Below are 20883 nucleotides of genomic sequence, written 5' to 3'. Positions count from 1 at the left end.
GCCCCGGGTTCCCGGGAGGGGAGGAGAGAGGAGGGGAGGGGAGAGGGAAAGGGGGTGGGGGAGGTGGGGCCGTGGGGAGGAGGCGAGAGAAGTGGGGAGCTCGTGGGAGACGGCTTCCGAGGGAAAGTGAGAGGGGAGGGAAGCCCGGGCTCGGCACGCTCCCTCCCTCGGCCGCTTTCTCTCACATAAGCGCAGGCAGAGGGCGCATCAGTCATGCCCTGCCCCTGCGCCCGCCGCCGCCGCCGCCGCTCAGCCCCGCGCGCACAGGAGGCTCCCGCGCCGCGGAGCTCCCGGGCCTCGCCGCCGCCACCCGGCGCCCCACCGCCCTCCTCCCGCCCCCGGCACCGCCACCGCCGCCTCCCGTCCGCCGGCTCCCGCTGCCCGGTTTATTTCACTTCGGGGAAGGGGAGGGAGGAGGGGAAGGAGGGCTCTGGTCGGTTGAGAGGGCTTGAAAATTACGGGGTGTTTTGGCTTCCCCCTCCCCACTTCCAAAAAACAAAAACAAAAACGCGAAGCGAGGAGTCGTCCTCCCTCACGCTCGTTTCACCTCGGCGGCTCCGAATGCGGGGAGCTCGGATGTCCGGTTTCCTGTGAGTCTTTTACCTGACACTCGTCGCCTTTCCCCGCCACTGGTTGGGAGAGCGACTTGCAAAGTTGGAAACGCGGAGCCCCGGACCCGCTCCCGCCGCCTCCGGCTCGCCTAGCGGGGGCTGATCAGGAGGATATCGGGGAAAGGGACGAGGAGGGGACCGCAGCATCGCAGGGGCGCCCACGCCCCCACCCTGCCCCCGCCAGCGGACCGGTCTCCCCACCTCCCGGTCCTTCCACCATGCACTTGCTGGGCTGCTTCTCTCTGGCGTGTTCCCTGCTCGTCGCTGCGCTGCTCCCGGGTCGGCGCGAGGCGCCCGCCCCTGCCGCCGCCTTCGAGTCAGGACTCGGCTTCTTCGACACGGAGCCGGACGCGGGCGAGGCCACGGTAGGTGCGCGGTTCGCGCCCGCCCAGGGTTTTGGTCCGGGCTGCGGAAGGGATTATGGTGCTGGGGTTTCTTGGGAACCGAGAACCATCTCAGAGGAAGGTGTTTGTACTAGCTTAACCTTGTATGCATTAGATCCAAAGTTATTCAGCTGGAATACACTTCCTTGAAGAAAAGTTTTCTTCATTTTAAAGAAAAAATTTTTACTAGGAAGTAGAAAAGAGCAAGTTATGCAAGTGAAGGACCTCGAAGGTGCCTAGTGGCAGTGATCACATAATCTATTATAGAGTAGTCTCCAGTCGTGCAATGAGGGGGGTCTTGAACCCTGCCCAGTAAACGCAGCTTGGACGAGCCAGAGCTCATGCTGGTTGGAAAGTGCCCCTTCCCTAGCAGATTAGTGGGAGTCCAAACAGCTTCTGGGGCAAGGATGACCAGTCAAACGAGGCTTATTTTCCTGGAGTGTTTCATATTATGCGCGATTTTAGAGGTGTTCAGGAATTTAGTAACCGAGCTTGAGGACTTAAGACTTAATATTCACTTGGGGAAGTAGGTCAAACTTGAGATGCAGCAGAAAGTAATCATCATTTAGATTCTAATCAAGCAAGACCGTTTTCCACTTTCTAAATTGCTCTTCTGAAATCTGGTTGTGCAATACTGAAAAGGATGGTTGGTTTGTTTTTAAATAAGAGGTGTTTAATCCTTTGCCTTGGAACGTGCTAAGATGCTTTTGAGGCATTCTGATTTTCAAAAAGCAGTTCTAGTATACCTGTGCTTCCTTCTTACTTGTTCTTCTGAAGGTGTATATATTTACCTGAAAAGTTGAGACCTGACAGAGTTCTTGAACTCCTGAAAAAGTTTTATATTCTACATGTCTTTAATACTGGAAAGCCTCAATTCATGTACTTGGAGTACCCTTTGCTGGAACTACCCTGGAGCTCTTTATTTCAACTGAGGGCAAGTGGAGAAGTGCCTGTGGTTTGTTACTCTCAACTTTTACTTGAATTTATTAGCATATACTGAATGTGGAGAAATTAAATTACTTGTCCAGTTACATTTTGAAATACACTTTAAGATTGAGAAAACTAACTTTTAAAATCTAACAACTATCGTTGTGTTTAAATTTCAGAAAAAAAGTATCCGAATTTGTAGTTCAGAATGGGGGTCGAGGGAAAACCATTTTGAGTAAAAACGATATATATTAAGTTGCAAAATAGAGGGCATTATGTGATTCACAAAGTACTCTTCAATGCAGATCTTACTTTGCTATAACTATAGTGAGTAAAAGTTTCTTCCTGTTCTTAAACACTGCAAAAATGTAGCACTGGACCCACTGACACTTCCTGTAATTTGAGCGCCTTGAATTTTGTCATACCTATTCGCTTTCTGTTTCTGCAAGTCAAACTGTTAAAAGTGTGATTTAGTAAGGCAACACCCCTTTATTGCCTAGGATAACTTACTTTGGTTTACATTAGAAAAGTGTGAAGTAGGAAGTAAAATGAGAAGCATTTCCTGATAAACCAAGAGTCTGTATGAGAGTCAGTTACTCCTGGGTAGTGAGAGTCAGATACTCCTGGGTAGTCTTGAATGTCTAGGTCCCTGTGTGTGTATGTGTGTGTGTGTGTTTGTGTGCGTGTGTGTTATGTATAGGTATGGGGTTGGATGATAAAAGTTAACTTATGTTTTTCAAAGGCTTCATTGGTGATGTATTAAAGTTTTCCCTTTGCCATTAAAATCTGTATGCAGTTTTGTTTGCAAATGTTACTTTTCTTATTTAACCCTTTTATACTCTGTATGGCGAATATGGGTTAATATTCTATGTGATAGGGTTCTTTTCTATTTGATGAAACACCATTTTAAGTTTTGAGTTGCACAGACCACAAGGCAGTACATTACTGCTGTACTGTGTTTCCTGGTGGGTGAAGAGTCTTGACATGACATGTGTCATTAATTCCTTCGGTGAAACTGCCCAAAGTCCAAAGACTCTATGTCTCTCCCTGGTGGTTTACACAACAGCTGCATTTGGGTTTAAGCACTAGAGAGGAACTGAGGAGGAAGGGGTTGTTATTTTTGTATGAATTTCAAAAACCCCGATAACAGATTTTAAAAGGTAATTAAAAGATTCTGTGTATATGCAATTCCCAATATGTGAATTTTTTTTTTCTTTTTGGTAATTTACACTTAGGAAGCATTTTAAAAATACTTCAAAACTACAGAAGGCTCATAGGTTATAAACCAAGGTTAGACACACAATGCTTCACCTCACCCCAAAAGTCATGCAAAAAATTGAAGATAAAATTACCAATGGAAACATGATCTCCTTTTTCCTCAATTTAATTTGCTTGTATTAGATTCCTTTTTTATTATTCAAAATTGTAAGACTTACTGAAAATCTCTAAAATGTTTCTCTGATGGATGTTGTGTAAACAAGTAAATGTCAGTAAAGTAAGTCAGGCATGAGTCTTGCTTGTTATATAATTAAAATTAACTAGACATGAAAGGAAAGTAGGAGGAAATATTTAAAATTATCATCAAACTCAGGAAAACTGGAAAACCTAGAAAAAGTAGCATGTTGCTAAATCTCATCAGTTACTAATACAAAATTAGGTAACGTTCACTCTCCTTTGTTGGAGTTGAGGGGTTTGATTTTAAGATGGAAGTTGGTTTTATGATCAAAAAGAAAAAAATAAAAGGAAGAACACTTTATATCAGTGGTAAACTTGTGGAACTTGTTATTCCAAAAAGTAGGCTGGACTGGAAGTACAAATATGCAGTTCCTTATGTATTTTGAGATGAATACATGCAAGGAGGGCATATCTTACATTTCAAGTACTTATCAAAGTGGAACTCAACAACAAAAAGGGCTTAAAGATTAACAGTGTGTGTCAATTAAGTGAATGACTTTGAAGATCAAATATTATTAAATGAATATAATTTATCTTAGTTTCTGTTTTACATAAATAACTTTAAATATCCCTACATTTTACAGTTGAAAAGCAAAAGAAACAGATTAGTTAATATTAACATTAATTGCTTCAACAAAAATAGTTATTTTTAATTAATATAGTGAAAATACAGATGGTTTATGGTGGCTACCACAAACCATTTTCTAATAATGGCAACTACATTACTACATGCCAGATTTTCTTTTCCCATCATTTATAATTCTGTGCACTTTTCTGCTTGTTTATTTTTGTGTTTACTGTTTCAACTTAATCAGTGGTAATGTTTTTCAAAATAAGATCTCTGTGATAACTGTATCAGGATTCCCTAGAGGTATTTATTTATTTATTCATTCATTCATTTATACATACATACATACATATATACATACCTGAGACTAAATCTTTGGGGTTGGGTCTAAGAATAAATATTTTTAACTAATACTCTATTCTTATACAAAATTAAATTTTTTGATTCACTGTTCTATAGTATGTATCAAGAATTTGTTTTAACATCGTCTTTACTGGTTTTATCTTCATCTTCATTTCATAATATTTGAGTTTGTAAGGCCCTCTGATAGGCAAGGGCATCTTGAAAAACTAAGCTATTTTTCTTCTCTTCAAGAAGCTTACAACTCAGGTGGGAAAAAGAAAGGCTTATGAGCAAACCACTGAATAATACTGCCAGATATCATATGCCCGTAGTCAGGGGAAGGGTCCCAAAGCACTGTCTGTGTTCCTGAAATTTGGGTGAGAGAGTCATCAGCATGGACTGGATGGTCTGGGGGCCTGGATAGAAGAGTCTGTGAATTTCCAGCAGATCAATGCTCCAAGCAAAGGGTGAGGAGTGTCTCGAGTGTCTTGAGTTGGGTGAGAAGGCAAGCAGAACTGTTTGATGGAGCTAAGGGTTTATGTTGGTTAACAGTGATGACTCTTAGGTAAGAGTAAGTTTGGAGAGATAGTAGGGGTCACATTGGATAGGGCCTGAGCCCTGCAAGGAATTTAAACTTCCTGTTGTGAGTCATGGAGGGTTATTCATGATTTCTGAGCAGCTGAATGACATAGATATTAAAGTTTTAGGAATACTATTGAAATAACTTGTGGGATTTATTAGAGGTCAGAAAGACTTCAGTGACATGATTTACTTAAGAAATAACTGTAATAGCCCAGATGGGAAGTGATGAATAGTCAGAGCAGAGTCATGGCAGTAGGAACAGAAGAAAGAGCTATCATAGAGGAAGGCACAAAAGATCTGGTAACCTGTTGATGCAAAGACAGGTGAGTGGGAGAAGTCAACCCTGGCATCAATGATTTAATCACAGGAAAATGTTGGCCCCAATGGTATGATTAGGGCATTTCAGAGAAGAAGCTAGTTTTCATTTATGTGTGATGGATGATGAAGGTCTTATTCCATAGATAACTTAAGATTTTACTAGACTTAGGACCTCTTTGGAGAATCAAGATATACAAGATAAGCTATAAAAATTTACATCCCATTAAAGATAATTAATTTTCTAGGGTCAACAGGACTTAAACTTTATCATATACATGTGTATTTAAGCACTGAACAAGCATTATTACAATCCCTGGGGTGGGATGGGGGGAATTAAAATTATGCATATCCTGTTATCCTGCATTAAAAATGATAAGGTGAATTTTTTTCAAGTAAAATAGGCCATAAATGTGACTGAAATATTTAGTCATTTACTTGGACCTTCTTCTGTGCTTCACATTACAATATTTATGACAGCTCTCTAATGTACTTCAGATAACTATACTTCTTGGCAACTTACCATCAGGCTTTAGGAAAGGAAGTTCAAGATTAGGGAAATGTGAAATATTTGTGAAGTGGAAGCCTTTGAACTCTCTTCCTCACCATGAATCCATTTATGCTGGAGGGTTAGAATTGGACTTGCTAAAAGCATCTTTCTTAGGAGGGCAAAAGATTGTATAACTGAAGGGTTGGATCTTTGCTCCTTTCTCCTAAGTATCTGATTCTTTAATGTCACGTCCACAACTTTTATGTTTAAAATTTTCCTTGGAGTATGTGATTGAGTATTTTGTCACCTCCTTTCTTATAAGAGATTTCCTGCTCATCTCTGAGTGGTGCTGGGGCTATGTTACTTTGGAAACACAGAAAGCCTAATTCAGCTTTCATTTTGGTTCCTGCTTCTTTGTATCCTTTCTTCAAAGCTGTGAATACCTGATTGATAGCCATTTGTTCAGTACTTTGTAAGAAATCGTTTGTTACTTTTATCAGTGGTTTATGTTTAAGACCAAAGAGTCTCTATTCCTGTCTGTAATAGTTTCCTAGAGCTGCCAAATCGGATGTCTTAAAAAAAAAAAAAAATTATTGTCTCACAGTTCTGAAGGCTAGAAGTCTGAAATCCATAGGGGAGAATCTTTCCTTGCTTCTTCTGGTTTCTGGTGTTTGCCAGCAATCCTGGGCATTCCTTGGCTTGTAGACTGCTTCCTCCATCTTCACGTGACCTCTCACAGGTTTCTGTGTTTCTTCTTTCCCTTTCTTGTAAGGACACCAGTCTTATATTGGATTCGGGGTCCACCCTACTCAATTATGACCTCATTGTAACTTAATGAATTCCATCTAAAATGACCCTATTTCCAATATGATCATATTCTGAGCTATTGGAGGTTAGCACTTCAGCATATCTTTTTTGGGTGACACAATTCACTCCGTAACACTTTCCTTCTATATTGATCTGAGAAGGGGATTTAAGTTTAGGAGATTTATTTCCGGCCTTCCAGTTCTGGGCCTCTTGGCTGCCTCATTATTACTAAGGATCCAACCTGGAGGACTGTTTCCTAGCTCTCACTGGGATGTTTGGGGCCACAGGATGTTTCGAGGCCACAGGAATGAGGTTTTCTGTGCCTCGGTCACTGCTCGCACATTTGGCAGCTGCTGGTATCCTCATGAGTTCAGTTCACCCTTTCAATACCATACATTCCTCTGTATATTGAGATTAGGAGTTTAAATATTCATTCAGTCATAACAGCAATATCTTGAGTGCTTACATGGGCTGTGTACTTTGCTAAGTGCATTAGAAGTTAATTTTACTTTGTTCTTCACTACACCCCTATGAGATGTGTTATTATATCCCATTAAAGATAAAGAACCTGACTCAAGTGATTTAACCAGAGCGAGAAACAAGCTTCTTTTTTTTTTTTTTTTTTTTGCATTTTTTTGTTTTTAACTTTTGCAGTATATATTTTAGAGAAGAGTTTATATGTTTAGAAGTGTATATATTTTAGAGAATGGGTTTGGACATTCTGCTAGTCTCCTTCAAGTCATAGCAATGTGCAGGACTCAGGCAGAGAAGAGAATTCCTTTGCCATTAAGGACTCCTTGCTCTATTATAATTAAGGTTCTGATTCCCGACAGTGGGACAAACAAGTAAACTTGGACTTTCTTTCAGGCTTTACCACATGGCACCCCTTTGACTAAAGACAGATCATAAATGGCCTAATCTATAGCAGTGTTAGGAGAATGGCTCTTTAACTGGGTGCCTAACAAGAATTCCTGACAGTAATTAAAGAGTTTTTCTAAGTCGCACTAACTAACTTCAGGGAAAGACTGTGGTCTTACCTATGCCAGATGACCTTTCATAAATAAGTGGATTTGGAAAGAACAAACTTTGATTGGCAGAGGCATTATATCTTCTCTGACTTCCAGGCATATATTGTTTCAACTTTCACCAATTACTTTACCCCTAGTAAGTGTGCATCCTGTCCCTACTATACGGGCCTGCATTTTCTTGCAAAACACATATTTGTAAGTTCAGATTTATATAAATAGTGAATTAAGGTGTAATTGGTTTTTCTCATTGGAAAAAACAGATTCAGCGTGGAACTTTAAATGGTGAGAGATGCTACTATACTTGAGTTACTATGAAATTCTAAAATTTACTGTAAATATTTTAGGTTTGTCTGTTTAATTTCTTTCTTCTGAAATTTACTCATGGAAATTGCTTGGGTATTCCTATCCCCATTTAATTTACAGAGTTTATAGGTTTTATTCCAGAATTTGTAGTTTAATTGCTGGAGAGCAGAGAGTATGCTTATTTAGTTTGCTTTATTAGGCTTCCATCACAGAATCAACCAAATAGATGCCTTAAAATATTAAAATGCCCTTCAGTGGTGCAGTCTTATGACTTCCTTGTACTGATAGCGTCCTGGCAGTTATCAACTGGTTAGCAATCCATTTTATGCAATTCTGAAATCCAGAAGCTCAGTTTTGTAAATTATTTGATGCTGTAATCTGATCTGATCTGACATGAGCCTTTATCCTCTTTAGTTGTGACTATTTCTATATTTCACTGAAGAATAGTAACATGATTATTTATGACATGCCACCATATATCCTGTTAGATATCAGACTTTCCCTCATAGCCTTATTGCCTCAGTGGCTGCTGGGAAGGGGAATGAAGGAAACTGAGAAACTCAAGAGGGAGGCCTTGTGGACACCTCTAATTCCACTTCACACATTAGTACCATGTTTATGTACTTTTTAATCCAAACTTTCATATTTAAATCTATTTCAATTCAGGAGTATTTTAATTAATTCCCATTAGTAGCCTTTTGAGGCAGCTTCAATTCTAAGCAGGAAATTACAGTGCAGTAAGGGATGCAAAGAATGTAGCTGTCAACTTAGCTAGCATATGGTGTCCAGTTGTTAGGTCAAGCACGCACTGGACTGATTGTTACTGTGAGAGCATTTCATAGATGTGTTTGCATCTATGAGTAATGGATTGTATCCATGGCCAATTGCATCTGCAGTCAACAAAAGATATTGACCGCAGCAATGTAGGGATTCTCGTCATCCAGTCAGGTAGAGATCTTAAAAGCCGGAACTGAGGAAATTCTCCTTCAGCCAGTCAGCTTCCCCTGGAGAATTCGTCTTCACTTTTATTGGAGTTTCCAGCTTGCAGCCTCCCCTGCAGAATTCAGACTTGCCACCCCCATGGTTGTATGAACCAATTCCTATATTAAATATATATATATGTATATATATATATATGTATATATGGGTATGTGAGTGTGTGTGTGTGTCCATCCGTTCATCCTATTAGTTCTGACAAATACACCTTAAAAACTTTTTTTGAGAAACAAGAAATTTACTCATTAAAATTACCAATAATGAGTTAAACTGTGAATCAAGATGAGTTTTTTCATATACGAGTTTTCTAAAAGAGCCTTTTCTAAAAGCATCTTTTGTTGAAGAGGCTTCTGGAGATTGAATGGTCAAGCATGGGAATGGTGGAATTATGTGAGCTAAACTAAAAAATGAGTAGATGCTAGCTATAGAAACAGAGGAGGGCGGAATATTTCTAATATGGGAGAGTGAGAGCAAAGTACAGAGGTAGTAATGTTCAGGGGTGTTTGTTGAACAAGGAGCAGACCCATTTGCTTAGGAATCAAGAGCTTTAAGGGAAGCAGGGGTTATATTGTAGGGGATATTGTAGGAAGTGTGAGAAACCAGAGTTTGGATTGAAAGCAACAAGAGCCACAGAGATGCTTAAATGTTATGCTAAAAGTGGTGCTCTGAGAAATTCAATCTGGCTTCATTGTGCAGAAGTATCTAAAGAAGCAAACCAGAAAGTGGCCCAAAGCTTCAGAGAAGCCACTTTTAATTGCTGAGTTTCTTAAAGTGTCTGGCAGTGACTGTGTTCTTCTCAGTCTGTTGGCCACCCATGTATGGTATTTAAATTCTTCTATACGCTCCTGATTTCTGATGAAGTTAGTGATGATTACTTTTGAATTTTTGTAAGCACCCATCACTTGCTATCTGGATACATTTATAAAATATATTAATAACAGACATCTTTGCTGTTATGGCTTACAATCTAAACAGAGCAAGCAGTGTAAACAGTGGTCATGCTTAAATACACACACACACAGACACACATTCACTTCTTAAGGATTCTTCAAATTGGCTACCATGACTTCTGGATTTTTTCTTGCCTAGCTAAATATGTTCATATAATCTATTGGAATGTAACATTAAAAAAATCAGAAGTATATGAGGTTAGATTCTCCATGGTTATATACTTATTTGTAGGTCAGATGGAATTTTTTTTAAAAAAATCAGATAACCCTAAAGCATCCTAGTAATAACTTCTTTTAAAAATATGCTTAAAAGTATTCTTGCTAACAGTAAGACTAAAGGGAAAAAAAGATGAACTGTCAGATAAATAGAGTAATTACTTTGTAGTTGATATTATAAAAAAATTTTAAAGCTGTGGAAAAATTTACTCAAACTCAAATGATGCCTGCTAAAGAATGGGACATACTGAAAGAGAAAATATGCAGATGTGTAGCTTTGTGCAAACAATGATATTTACTACGTTTAAACCGCAAACTTCTCATCGACATCAACTTGAGTATTGTTCTTACTTTGTCAGTTGGAAAGCAAATGAATATTTGAGGGTGATCAGAGCCATTTATTTTGTAACTTATCTTCCCCAAAAGTTGGTCCCCAAATTACCATTCTTCTCCACCTTTTATGCAGTAACAAAGTATGTAATCGTAATCCTTGAAGCCTGGAATCAAAGCTCTTTTTCTGACTACAGAACCTATGCACTTTGCTTTATACTTTCTATGATAGAGCCTAGTATTCTTTGTCAGTATTTCGGCTTGTTTCAGTCACCCTTCTTTACTTAGATAGAGATACAGTCTAACGGATAAGAGCATCAACTCTGGAACATGACTATCTGGATCACATCTTGGCTATGCCACTTACTACCTGTGTGACCTTGGGCAAATTACTTAACCTCTCTGTTCTCTGTTCTTCCTTAAACATAAAAAGATAACAATAATAATACCTATCTCGTAGAATGGTTTAAGGATTATTAGTTCATATTAATAAAGCCCTTAACATCATGACTGGCATATAGCAAGTGTTTTGTAAATTTTTGTTCAATATAGTAGTCTTCATGTCGGAAAAGTACCATAGGCATAAGTAATTCTTTTTCAAAGACCATATGATGTAACTGTGATATTCTTCAGAGTGATTCTCCAGCACTTTCCAACTTATTTATTATATACTTTTAAATATATCTTACTGAGGTTGTTCCTGATTTCTAAAAATATGGAAAACAAGTTGTCATATGATCTTTGATATTGAGACTGCTTTGGGGAAATCCAGGATGTTCTTTACTCAGTGTATCTATGTGTTGTAGTTCTGCTTAAATTATGTCTCTGCTTTCCCTGCGTGTCTGGATTTGTGTGTGTACTAAAGGGTGACAGCCCCAGTCACCGACCACAAAACAGGAACTAGGGGATGGTGTTCATCCCCTAAAGCACTGTATACTGAGGTCATCTGAGTGAAAGACTTTAGTACACAAGGACTTTTATAATGCCATATAATTTCATATGAACTCCTGAATACATTCAAAGCAAGTTTAAATGTTTATTAATGACTGAGTTATGTTGCTACTTTAATGTGTACATTTCTGAAGTCTTTATTATGTTGACAGACAAGAAATGTAAATATGCATTCTAAATTTACAATGAAATCATTGCAGAATTTCTAAAACATTAAAAAATAACACTTTCAGTAAATAAAAATATAATGGTAATTTAATGATATAATTTTCCATGCCAGGGTTAAAACTTCTGTAAATACATTTAGAAAAATATGATTGCAACTTTTCCTCCGGGGCTCTTTTCTTGAAGGGTTAGCCAGCCAGATTCTGCCCTGTCTGTGCTCTCGTTTAGATGAATCATGAGGAGTAGATACTTTCCTCTCCCCAGGGTAACTCTGGTTTACTACGAGGCCCTAATTTACTCAAAAATAGTTGATTTTGTGTGGTGGTTCCCATTTTCCCATTTGCCAACAGTCAGTCAACACTGTAAATTGCATGATCTCTCTGTGGGGTGGGTGGGTAGGGGGAGTTGGAGGTGTATCAGCGGACCGGAAAGTGGTGCACACAGCCCTCAGCCCTTGAACAGCTTACAATATGTGTCTTTTATTTCAGGAACATCTGAAAATGTTCATTCCTTAGAATTCCCAGTACAGATGTTAAGCTGGAGTATTTTACAACTTTTGATTAGATACCATATTTCTAAACAGAATTTTTTTCCTCTGGAAAAAAAGGACAGAACACTAAAGAGAAACCAGTCAGTAAAGAATTAGATAGTACTACATTAGCCATGCAAATCATTATGCAGATACTGGTATGATCTTTTAAAAAGTGGTTTTATATTTTTATTGCTGGTTAGAACTGTATGTTAATATATAAATGAAGGTTTCTATTTATTGTTGTTATACTTCCCCAGTCATAGTATTCATATTTAAATTTTAATGTAAACTAATTTTTCTCCACAGTGATTTTTCCATTCTCATGCCCATTTCTTTTTTTTTCAAAAGTGTTGTGCTTATTTTTTTTGTCAGAAACAGAATTAAAATAACATTGCTTATTTAATACTATTACACATGGAAAGGAAATATTCATGAAATTGATAGTACTTTTGCTTCCTACTTGCTAAAATAATGGAAAAGCATGACAAATCAACAACAACAAAAGGGACTTTGACTTTGTGGTTGTTTGGGAAGATTCTGGCATATTTAAAGTGGGTGCCACTCTTACCGCCTGGCTACCTACTGGCTGTTCTTGGAGTTTGGAAAGCTATTTTCTTATTTCCTCCTCAGCCAACTAGCATTCAAATGGCTTAATGCCTTTGCCCAAAATGACAAAAAATAATTACCTTACTTGAAAAGATGTTGGAAAAGACCTTATATCCTTTCACCAAGAAAATAGTAAACTTCCTCTTTATTTATGTTTCTATCAGATTTTTTCCTTTCCCCAACATCCCCTCCGCCCAAATAAAGACTGAATAAACTTGGCAAATTAAATCAAAGTGAAATCTTGAAGAAAATGGTCTTGATTTTCTTTTAACTGGAGTGTCCACACAGAGCCATGAATCCTATGATTGAATTCCTGTAATCTTTAAAAGCAATGGTTACTCTTACTCACTCAAAGTTCCTTGGAAGTAGTCAGATAATTTTAAATACACATGTGAGGCTGTTTTAATCCACTATGGTTTACTTTATTGCAATATCATTGCCTATATGGAATAGTTTTAATTCTTCCTTTTGTTTGTGTCTGCTGCATGTATTTAGTTACTTTATCCTCTTTAAAGTCCTCTTCTAAGTTTATCCTTTGAAAAATGGAACACTTATTTAGATTCATTTTTGCTCGTGGGTCATGGCATTTATGACTTGCCTAAAAAACAAACTAATCCTTTTAAATTAGAGCCAGACTTTAGTATTGAGATGATAGTGATTCCTTATTTGTTCTGAGTCCTGAGTATTTCTTTTAATTTTGGTGTCCATGCCAAATTAGAATTTTGTCAAGGCCAAAATTATTCGTAAGTCATGACCACTTAAAATTGGGTAATTTGAAGCTGCCTTGTATACACAGAGTAAGCAAATCGTGATGTCATAAACTGTAGCAAAAAAGGATGATTATTTTCTTTCCTCAACATTGGTAGCAATGAGGCCCAATCTATTCAATACCAACTCAAGCAAGTAAAAACTCAAATTGTTTTACTTTAGAAAAGCATACCTTTGTCTTATGACCACGTGAGCATAACGTAAGTTTGTATTACTATACGATAGCATACAGTGACACATACCTTAGTGACTTTAGTATAAAGCTGGGTCATTTTCTTGTGCCGTAGTTTATTTGACAGTGCATGTCCTTCTACAGTCTTCAACTTTGGAACGTTGTTAGTATGGCTGCCTGTCCTCAAGCTTCCTCTTGCAAAAAACACCTAAGATTTGGATTTTGCTCTCGTGCACCATCTTTTTATTAAAGTTGCTCCTGATGTTGATTTTAACTTTATCACACTTCTGTAAAATGTTTGTGGTGTAGTGGGATGGAGGAGAGCACACAAACCTGGTTTACCGCAGAGAGCTCTACTCTTCTTAGAGCTAAGCCTGGACTTCTATCTCCTAGGACTGACTCTGACTAATATAAATTTGACTTTCCTTTCAAAAATTGAAATGGAAATTTACCATTTGAGAGTTGTATGTGTGAAAATTAAATATGCTTTCCCATGTGCTATGTATATTGCAGATAAGTACTAAATGATTACTTAGTAATTGGGTTACATATGAGATTTAATAGATACATCTAAAATTTCATACCTCAGTTGCCATTAATCTGAAGTTTAAAGAGTTCCAGTTAAATGTGTATATATTTAAAACCTTTCATGCTTTAATAAAATATCATCAAAGTATTTTATACAATTGAATATGGATTTCAGTGTGCATTGCCATTGGTTTTATTCAGACCTAATGGTACACACATCTGTGAAGTTGCATGATTTCACCAGTGGTACATTGGAACATTGTTCTCTGTATTTAAGTTCCATCTTTTTTAGAATAGTTTCTGGTTTTCTGAGCTTCAGCTATTATTTTAATTAATTAAACAGGCAGTCATTTTCATCTATCTGGATTCTTTGCTTTCCCACTGACCTGAGCTGACTCATTCTCACAGAGGGGAAAAATGTACGTTAGTTCCAGAGTCATATTCCTCCTAGAAGGTGCAAAAAAAGACCCCAAACTTAGAGATCACTCTTTCACTTCAGAGCACAATTTCCCACCTGATGACGTGCTCCTGGGTGATCATAGATTTGATGACTCTGTTTTCTAAACTATTTCAAATATATATTATATAGATGTTCTTTATAAATTTACATTCCTCTCTTTCCTTTTCTTGTATTGGTTTCCTAGGATTGGCATAAAAAAACACCACAGACTGGATGGCTTAAGGCAGCAGAGATTTATTGTCTTATGGTTCTGGAGGCTGGAAGCCTGAAATCTAGGCATCAGCAAGGCCATGCCCCACCCCTGAAATCTATAGGGGAGAATCCTTCCTTGGTTCTTCTAGCTTTTGGTGTTTGTCAGCAATCCTTGGCATTCTTTGGCTTGTGGACTCATCTGTTTCTGTCTTCACATGACCTTCTCCCCTGTGACTGTCTGTGCCTGTGTCCAGATTTCCTCTTCTCATCAGGACACTGGTCATATTGGACCCAGGCCCACCCTAATCCAGTTCAGCCTCATCTTAACTATCTACAGCTGTGAGACCCTATTTCCAAATAAGGTCACATTCATGGGCATGGGGGTTAGGGCTTGAACTTAACTTTTGAGGGGACACAATTCAACCCATAAGACCATCTTTTACTATAGTGTAGTATTTTGCATTTAAATATTTTTAAAAGCTCTTCAGACAACTGTTCCTCATTACAAACTAATTATGTCCTCCACTGTCAGTAATTAGGCATTGTTGATACCACTTTGTATTATGATATCTAAATATTGTCATCCTGCAAAGAACTTAAAATTTTATTTTGAGATCAGATTTTCTCAGAGTAAATTTGAACTTGAATTTGGACAATCAGCTTCCACCAGGCTCTGTTAAATTTTTGCCTCTAATTATACATCTTCCCACTGTATTAATGCATAAGTGGTGCTTTTATACTAGGGTGCTATCTATTTTGATGTAAATGCTAACTGGCTTCATGGCATGAAAAAACATAGTACGTACAATGCATCCATAAATTAAGAAGTACACGCTTTATGTATTTGTGTGTGTTTTTACTGTGAGGAATCAGAAAGTTATCCTAGTCTGTGATGCTTGATTTTTTTTGATTGTAGTGGGGTTCAGGTGGGGTATTGGATAGCACTCCTTTTTTGTAAACGTGCATAAATTTATTAAAATTTTGTAAAACTGTTCATTCCATTGATACAATTTGAAATCAGTAATTTTGGGGCAATATTTGTAGAGTTTACCAGAACAAAAATAAAGAATATTTGGAAATGAGACACTCTCAAAAAGTCGAGAAATTTAGTTTCTATGTGTGTGGACCAGAGGACATTTTGGAATAGAGCAAATGTTTTGCAGCAGGAGGTTGAAGCACAGTTATAATACATGTATATCATCTTTAGTTACCAACACTTGACTTCTGTGCAGTGAAAATGGTAATTAAGAGGTAAATATAGCTTACAATGGTCCTTATAAGTCTTTAACTGATGAGCAAAATAAATTGCTCTCAAAAATTTAGGCAAAATTATTTAATTAGGTAATTCTTACTTAAGTCAACATTTGATTCTAATAAATGGAGTAGCACTGTATAATTTGGGATTGCAGGACTCTGGTTGTTGGAGCAAGGAATTTTTCTCTCTCTTATTTAGGGTATCTAAAGGAATAGCTTTCCATCCAGTAGTACTCTTTTCTAAAAGAAGATCTTATTTGCTTTTTTGCTTCCCTCCTAATTTTTTTTTTTTTTCCATTTTGGTATTTCTGTTGCATTCTCTTTCTCATTTCCAGTTATAGTTGTAAGCAGATAACAAGAGAAATTCTTCATAACTTCCAGCATACCATGTTATAGTCATCAAAACTGAGCAGCAAATGTGTCTACCATGTGAAAACTGAGTTTCCCACAGGATAATCAGCAAGTGAAATCACATTGTCCATTTATGCCTTATTTTGATTAAACCTCAATATTTTGATGAGTATAATTGTGGGCAAAATGAAAACCTATTGCATTTTGCATTATAAACAGAAAATACATCAGGTTCTTAGTTTTGAAGAATTATTTTAGAATTTGATTATAAATTGATGTAGAATAAGCTGAAAAACTAGATTTTTAGACACATTCAGATTACTAGATGCCTTACATATACCAAGAGTAGCTTTCATATCTGTCTATCATTTTAGAACATTTTTTAATTTGATCAGCAGGTATTTATTGTCTGCTGTGTGCCAGTGTTTTAAGATATTTCAAAAAATGTGAGGAAAACAGTGATTGGATTCCAAGATGTTAAGTGTTTTATATATTTAAGTTACATATATATTATAATGGCTAATTTTTTTGTAGGACAAATATATAGACAAGATCTTAGACTTCAGCAAAAAATAATAGCTAGTTATTTAGGCCAAAGAAAAAACTATTACGAAGTCTATACAGTATTTTTTTCTTCAGAAATACATCTGAATAAAAATGTTTTTAGTGTTATAAGGAAAAGACAAACTCTAAGAAGTGCATTAAGACATTAAATCCACAAGATTATGGGTTATATTATTTAAGGCAAACAGCATTAGCTCAGAATAATTATATATATAATATTTATTTGAATATTCATGGCAATATTTTGTATACTGTGATTAATAAGATATGAACATTGGCAATTTAGTAAAGAAGAGATTAAATGTTTAATTGATAAATATATTAGTTCTGTTTTATTAGCTTATTGACTATAGAAATTGAGACCTGAAAAATCTGTAGGGATGATTTCATCTATTTCTTGTTTAATTCTTATTTAACAGATTCAAATCAATTCAAGAGCAATTAAAAATTTCTCCAATGTAGTAATATAATAATTGATAGAGTCAGCAACAAAGCACTGGCCTACTGAATTTTACACTATTCATTACTCCTCTCCAAGCCAACAAATACAAAATTTTTGGACATTGATAGAACTCTATGCATTCAAAACATTTTCCTTGTCCAGTTTTGCTGAATAATAAGCATCAAAGTCAGAGACAGCAGAATATAATTCAAATCATTAATTAAAGAGAAATAATTTTCTAACAATAAATATTAATACTTCAGTGAAACTTTTATAACTAAAGACACCCAAGTTCGTTTTGATTTAGACCAAAACACAAAGCAAAACAAAGCCTAAAGCCTGTGTAACTGTTAATCATTTCTATTTTTGCCATAATTGTTGGGCCATTATATCATATTGTACTTATTAAAGGCAGCTCTTAAGCAATGGTTTGGTCTGCTGTGGAGCAAGAGCAGGCAGAGATGATTCCTCTCTGTCCTCACACTCTCTCCTCACCCTTTTTGCTTCCGTTCTCTTGCAGTATTAATCTGCAGGTGGCCTTGGTAACACCTCTGAAATATCACAGGACACAGATGTTCCACTTTTTCTTTTCTCAGACCTAATCATGTGCCATGTATTATGCCTTGGTCCTGGTTCCTATTCGTTTGCATAGTGTAAGTCAAAATATTAATTTGTTGGGACCAAGTTTTGTTTGAGATTATGAGTACCCAGCTAAAAACATCCTTATATCCCAGCTCCCTTTGTTTCAGATGTTGCCCTGAGATAGTTCTGGCCAATAAAAAGAGAATATCCAGTACAAATTTCTGGGAAAACTTTTGCTTTTCTTTCCAGGAAATCAGAAAATGCTTTATAATTTAAAATTTTTACTTTATGTTTATTGAAAAAAAATGCTTTTAGATTTAAATTAGAGACAGGTTTTTTTTTTTTTTTTTTTTTTTAAAGCTAGAATGTTGTCCCTTGACCATAGAATGACTTTCTACATTTACTTTGTCATGTCCTTAATCTCTTGACTCTTAGAGTTAAGATAATTTTATCTTTATAATTCAGCATTCCTTGCCTGGCTGTTGGCTTCTTTAAAAATATTAGGTTTATATTTTGTGCATAATTTAAGAAGCCTTATTCAATAGTTACATTTCAAATAAACAAAAGTTCTGTCTACTAGGAGGCCTATACTTTTTTGGCCCTTCTAGCTGTGAAAAGTGTGATTAGCCTGGGAGTGACCCCTGGCCAACTCTAAGTGTTTGGAAGGTGGTAATTAGAGAGAGAGAGAGAGAGAAAGGAGGGAGGGAGAGAGAGAGAGAGAGAGGGACATGGAAGGAGAGAGTGGGGGAGGGAGAGAGAGAATTCTCATGGGATTTTGAGAGAAAAAGTTGGATGAGAAATCTCAAAACTAACAGGAAAAATATGTAAACAAGAAAATATCTTCATATGCTTCATTCAAATTAATGAATTATGAAACACCTGGACTATTTAAAAATTGTCTTTGATTCTAGGCCTTTGCAAGCCTGTATTTGCCATAATAGTCATCAAGATTTGAAATTACAAAAGAATGTTAATTTAAATTTATAACAGATGGAAATACAATACATGGAGTACAAGTTTATCTTCTCATCTGTCAACAAGTGCTTGCAGATGTCACATGCAGCTTTTTAACTGAAATTATGAAACTCAATGGAATGTTTAGAGGTGACTCAAAAATCTGATTGGCTGACATACAGAGTACTCATTCTTAAGAAATGTTCTGTCCAATGCAAGTTTTAAATGTATGCAAACTGCTTTACACAGTTTCGGTGTTTTAAGTTAACATTTGAGGGGAAAATTGAATGTCACATAATGACTGAGATATATAACCTTACCTTAGTTTCAAATATTTTTTCTAATAGTTTATTTATAAACACACCACCTTCTTCATTCACTTAGATTTTTTTTCTGTGATACAAATTTGGAGCTGGAACCCACAAGCCAAACTGTAATAATCTGTCATGATTAAAGATTTTTTACTTGAAAAGTCTCTCCCTAAAGGTTACTTGCTTCTCCTTTAAGCTGTGGATTTATTGCCCTCCAGTCCAGGATAAAAGTCTTAAATTCGCTTCTGACACATTATTTCCCATTGGCTGCAAGTTTATCTAGAGATTGTTAAAATATTGTGAGTCAGCAGTATTTGTATGGTGTTCTCCCTATGTTAAAGACACTTTGATCACATCAGTTATTAAAATCTGGTCATTAGTCTGAGGCTGGAGCAATTGATTTCTAGGTTATTGTTACCTGACAATGTAGAGGATATAAATCAAGACATGCCAAATGCAGGAAGCAACATGTTTTCCTTCATGACATAATCTGGAACATGAAATGTACTTTTACTTATCTAGATTATATGGGAGATAATTATAATTTCTGGAGTTGCTCATACTTTTCTGTATCTCGATTCTTGGGTCTTTGAATTTTCCGTTTCATGTTCTGTTTTACATGTTTTTCCCATTTTACATTTGCAAAGATGTCTGTTGTGCCACAAAAATAAACATTCAATGAACTCCACACAGGTAGACTAACCCACATAACTAAATACAGTCACTGAGTAACAAACAGAAGTGATTCCCTCATTTGGCCTTGTGAATGTTGAAGTTGTTATTAGACTGTTACATGCAATCATGACAAAAAAACTAAGCATGTGAGGGGAATGGATGACTAAAATTTCTTCACATTACCTATAAAACACCTGGCACAAATTCAGTTGTGTTGTCCTCGTAGAGAAAAAGCAGTGGTGATGTTTCCCAGGTGGGTGTCCACAATATTGGTATCAGATAGACGAATCGTCAACATGATCCCAAGTGTGTCTGCCTGTCTCTGTTCGTGCATCTTACACATCGTCTTGGTTTGCCAGTGCTTCTATGACAAATATCCAATACTGATAGGCTTAAACAACTGGAATGGATTGTCTCATGGTTTTAGAGTCTAGAAGTCCAAAATCAAGGTCTTAAAAGGGCCACGCTTTCTCCTGGAATCTGTAGCATTCTGAAGCTAACTTGCTGCAATCCTTGGGGTTTTGTGGCTTGTGTTTCCACCTCCATCACATAGTGATCTATCTCCTTAGTCTCTTCCTGTGACTTTCTCTAAGTGCATCAGAATTTCTTCTGCCTTTATAAGGACTTCAGTCATATGGATTAAGGGACACCCGGATTCAATTTTACCTCATCTAAACAGGATCTTTGAAAATCCTGTTCACAAATAGGTCCACACCTGAAGTGATAATACCATCTTCAAAGGTCCTATTTACAAATGGGTTCATACCCCCAGGAATGTGGCATAAGATTTGAACATGTCTCTTGTGGGGGGTGTGATTTAGTCCCTAACACACATTTACTCCTGAAAGAGAAAAATGTGGAAACTAAGTTGACAAAAATGTATTTAGTACATTCTTTTGTTAATGGAAACCGTAGGAGTATTTTCTCGAATGGTATTTTTCATATTGCCCTTGATATTCACCTTGTTGATTTTATTATTCAAATTTGTAATTATATATATGTTAAATATTTTGTCAGTATGTAGGCATTGTATCAAATTCCCATTAGGGGACTTCTCATAAAGAGACATTTAA

At 36.8% G+C, this 20883-nt stretch overlaps 1 protein-coding gene across 2 annotated transcripts in view; it reads left to right on the top strand.

The window, feature by feature from the left end:
• Positions 1 to 346: 346 nt before the first annotated feature.
• Positions 347 to 20883, top strand: part of VEGFC (vascular endothelial growth factor C) — a 117424-nt gene continuing 96887 nt past the window's right edge. The window contains exon 1 of one of the 2 annotated variants that reach the window (XM_037831051.1): positions 347 to 976. In XM_037831051.1, the coding sequence (XP_037686979.1) occupies positions 830 to 976 (147 nt within the window). In that variant the 5' untranslated portion in view covers positions 347 to 829. The remainder of the gene's footprint in view (positions 977 to 20883) is intronic. The other variant, XM_037831052.1, reaches the window with a different exon arrangement.

Source organism: Choloepus didactylus, chromosome 3, assembly GCF_015220235.1.
Source record: "Choloepus didactylus isolate mChoDid1 chromosome 3, mChoDid1.pri, whole genome shotgun sequence".
NCBI classification, from domain to species: domain Eukaryota; kingdom Metazoa; phylum Chordata; class Mammalia; order Pilosa; family Megalonychidae; genus Choloepus; species Choloepus didactylus.
This window is presented reverse-complemented; position numbering and strand designations above follow the sequence as displayed.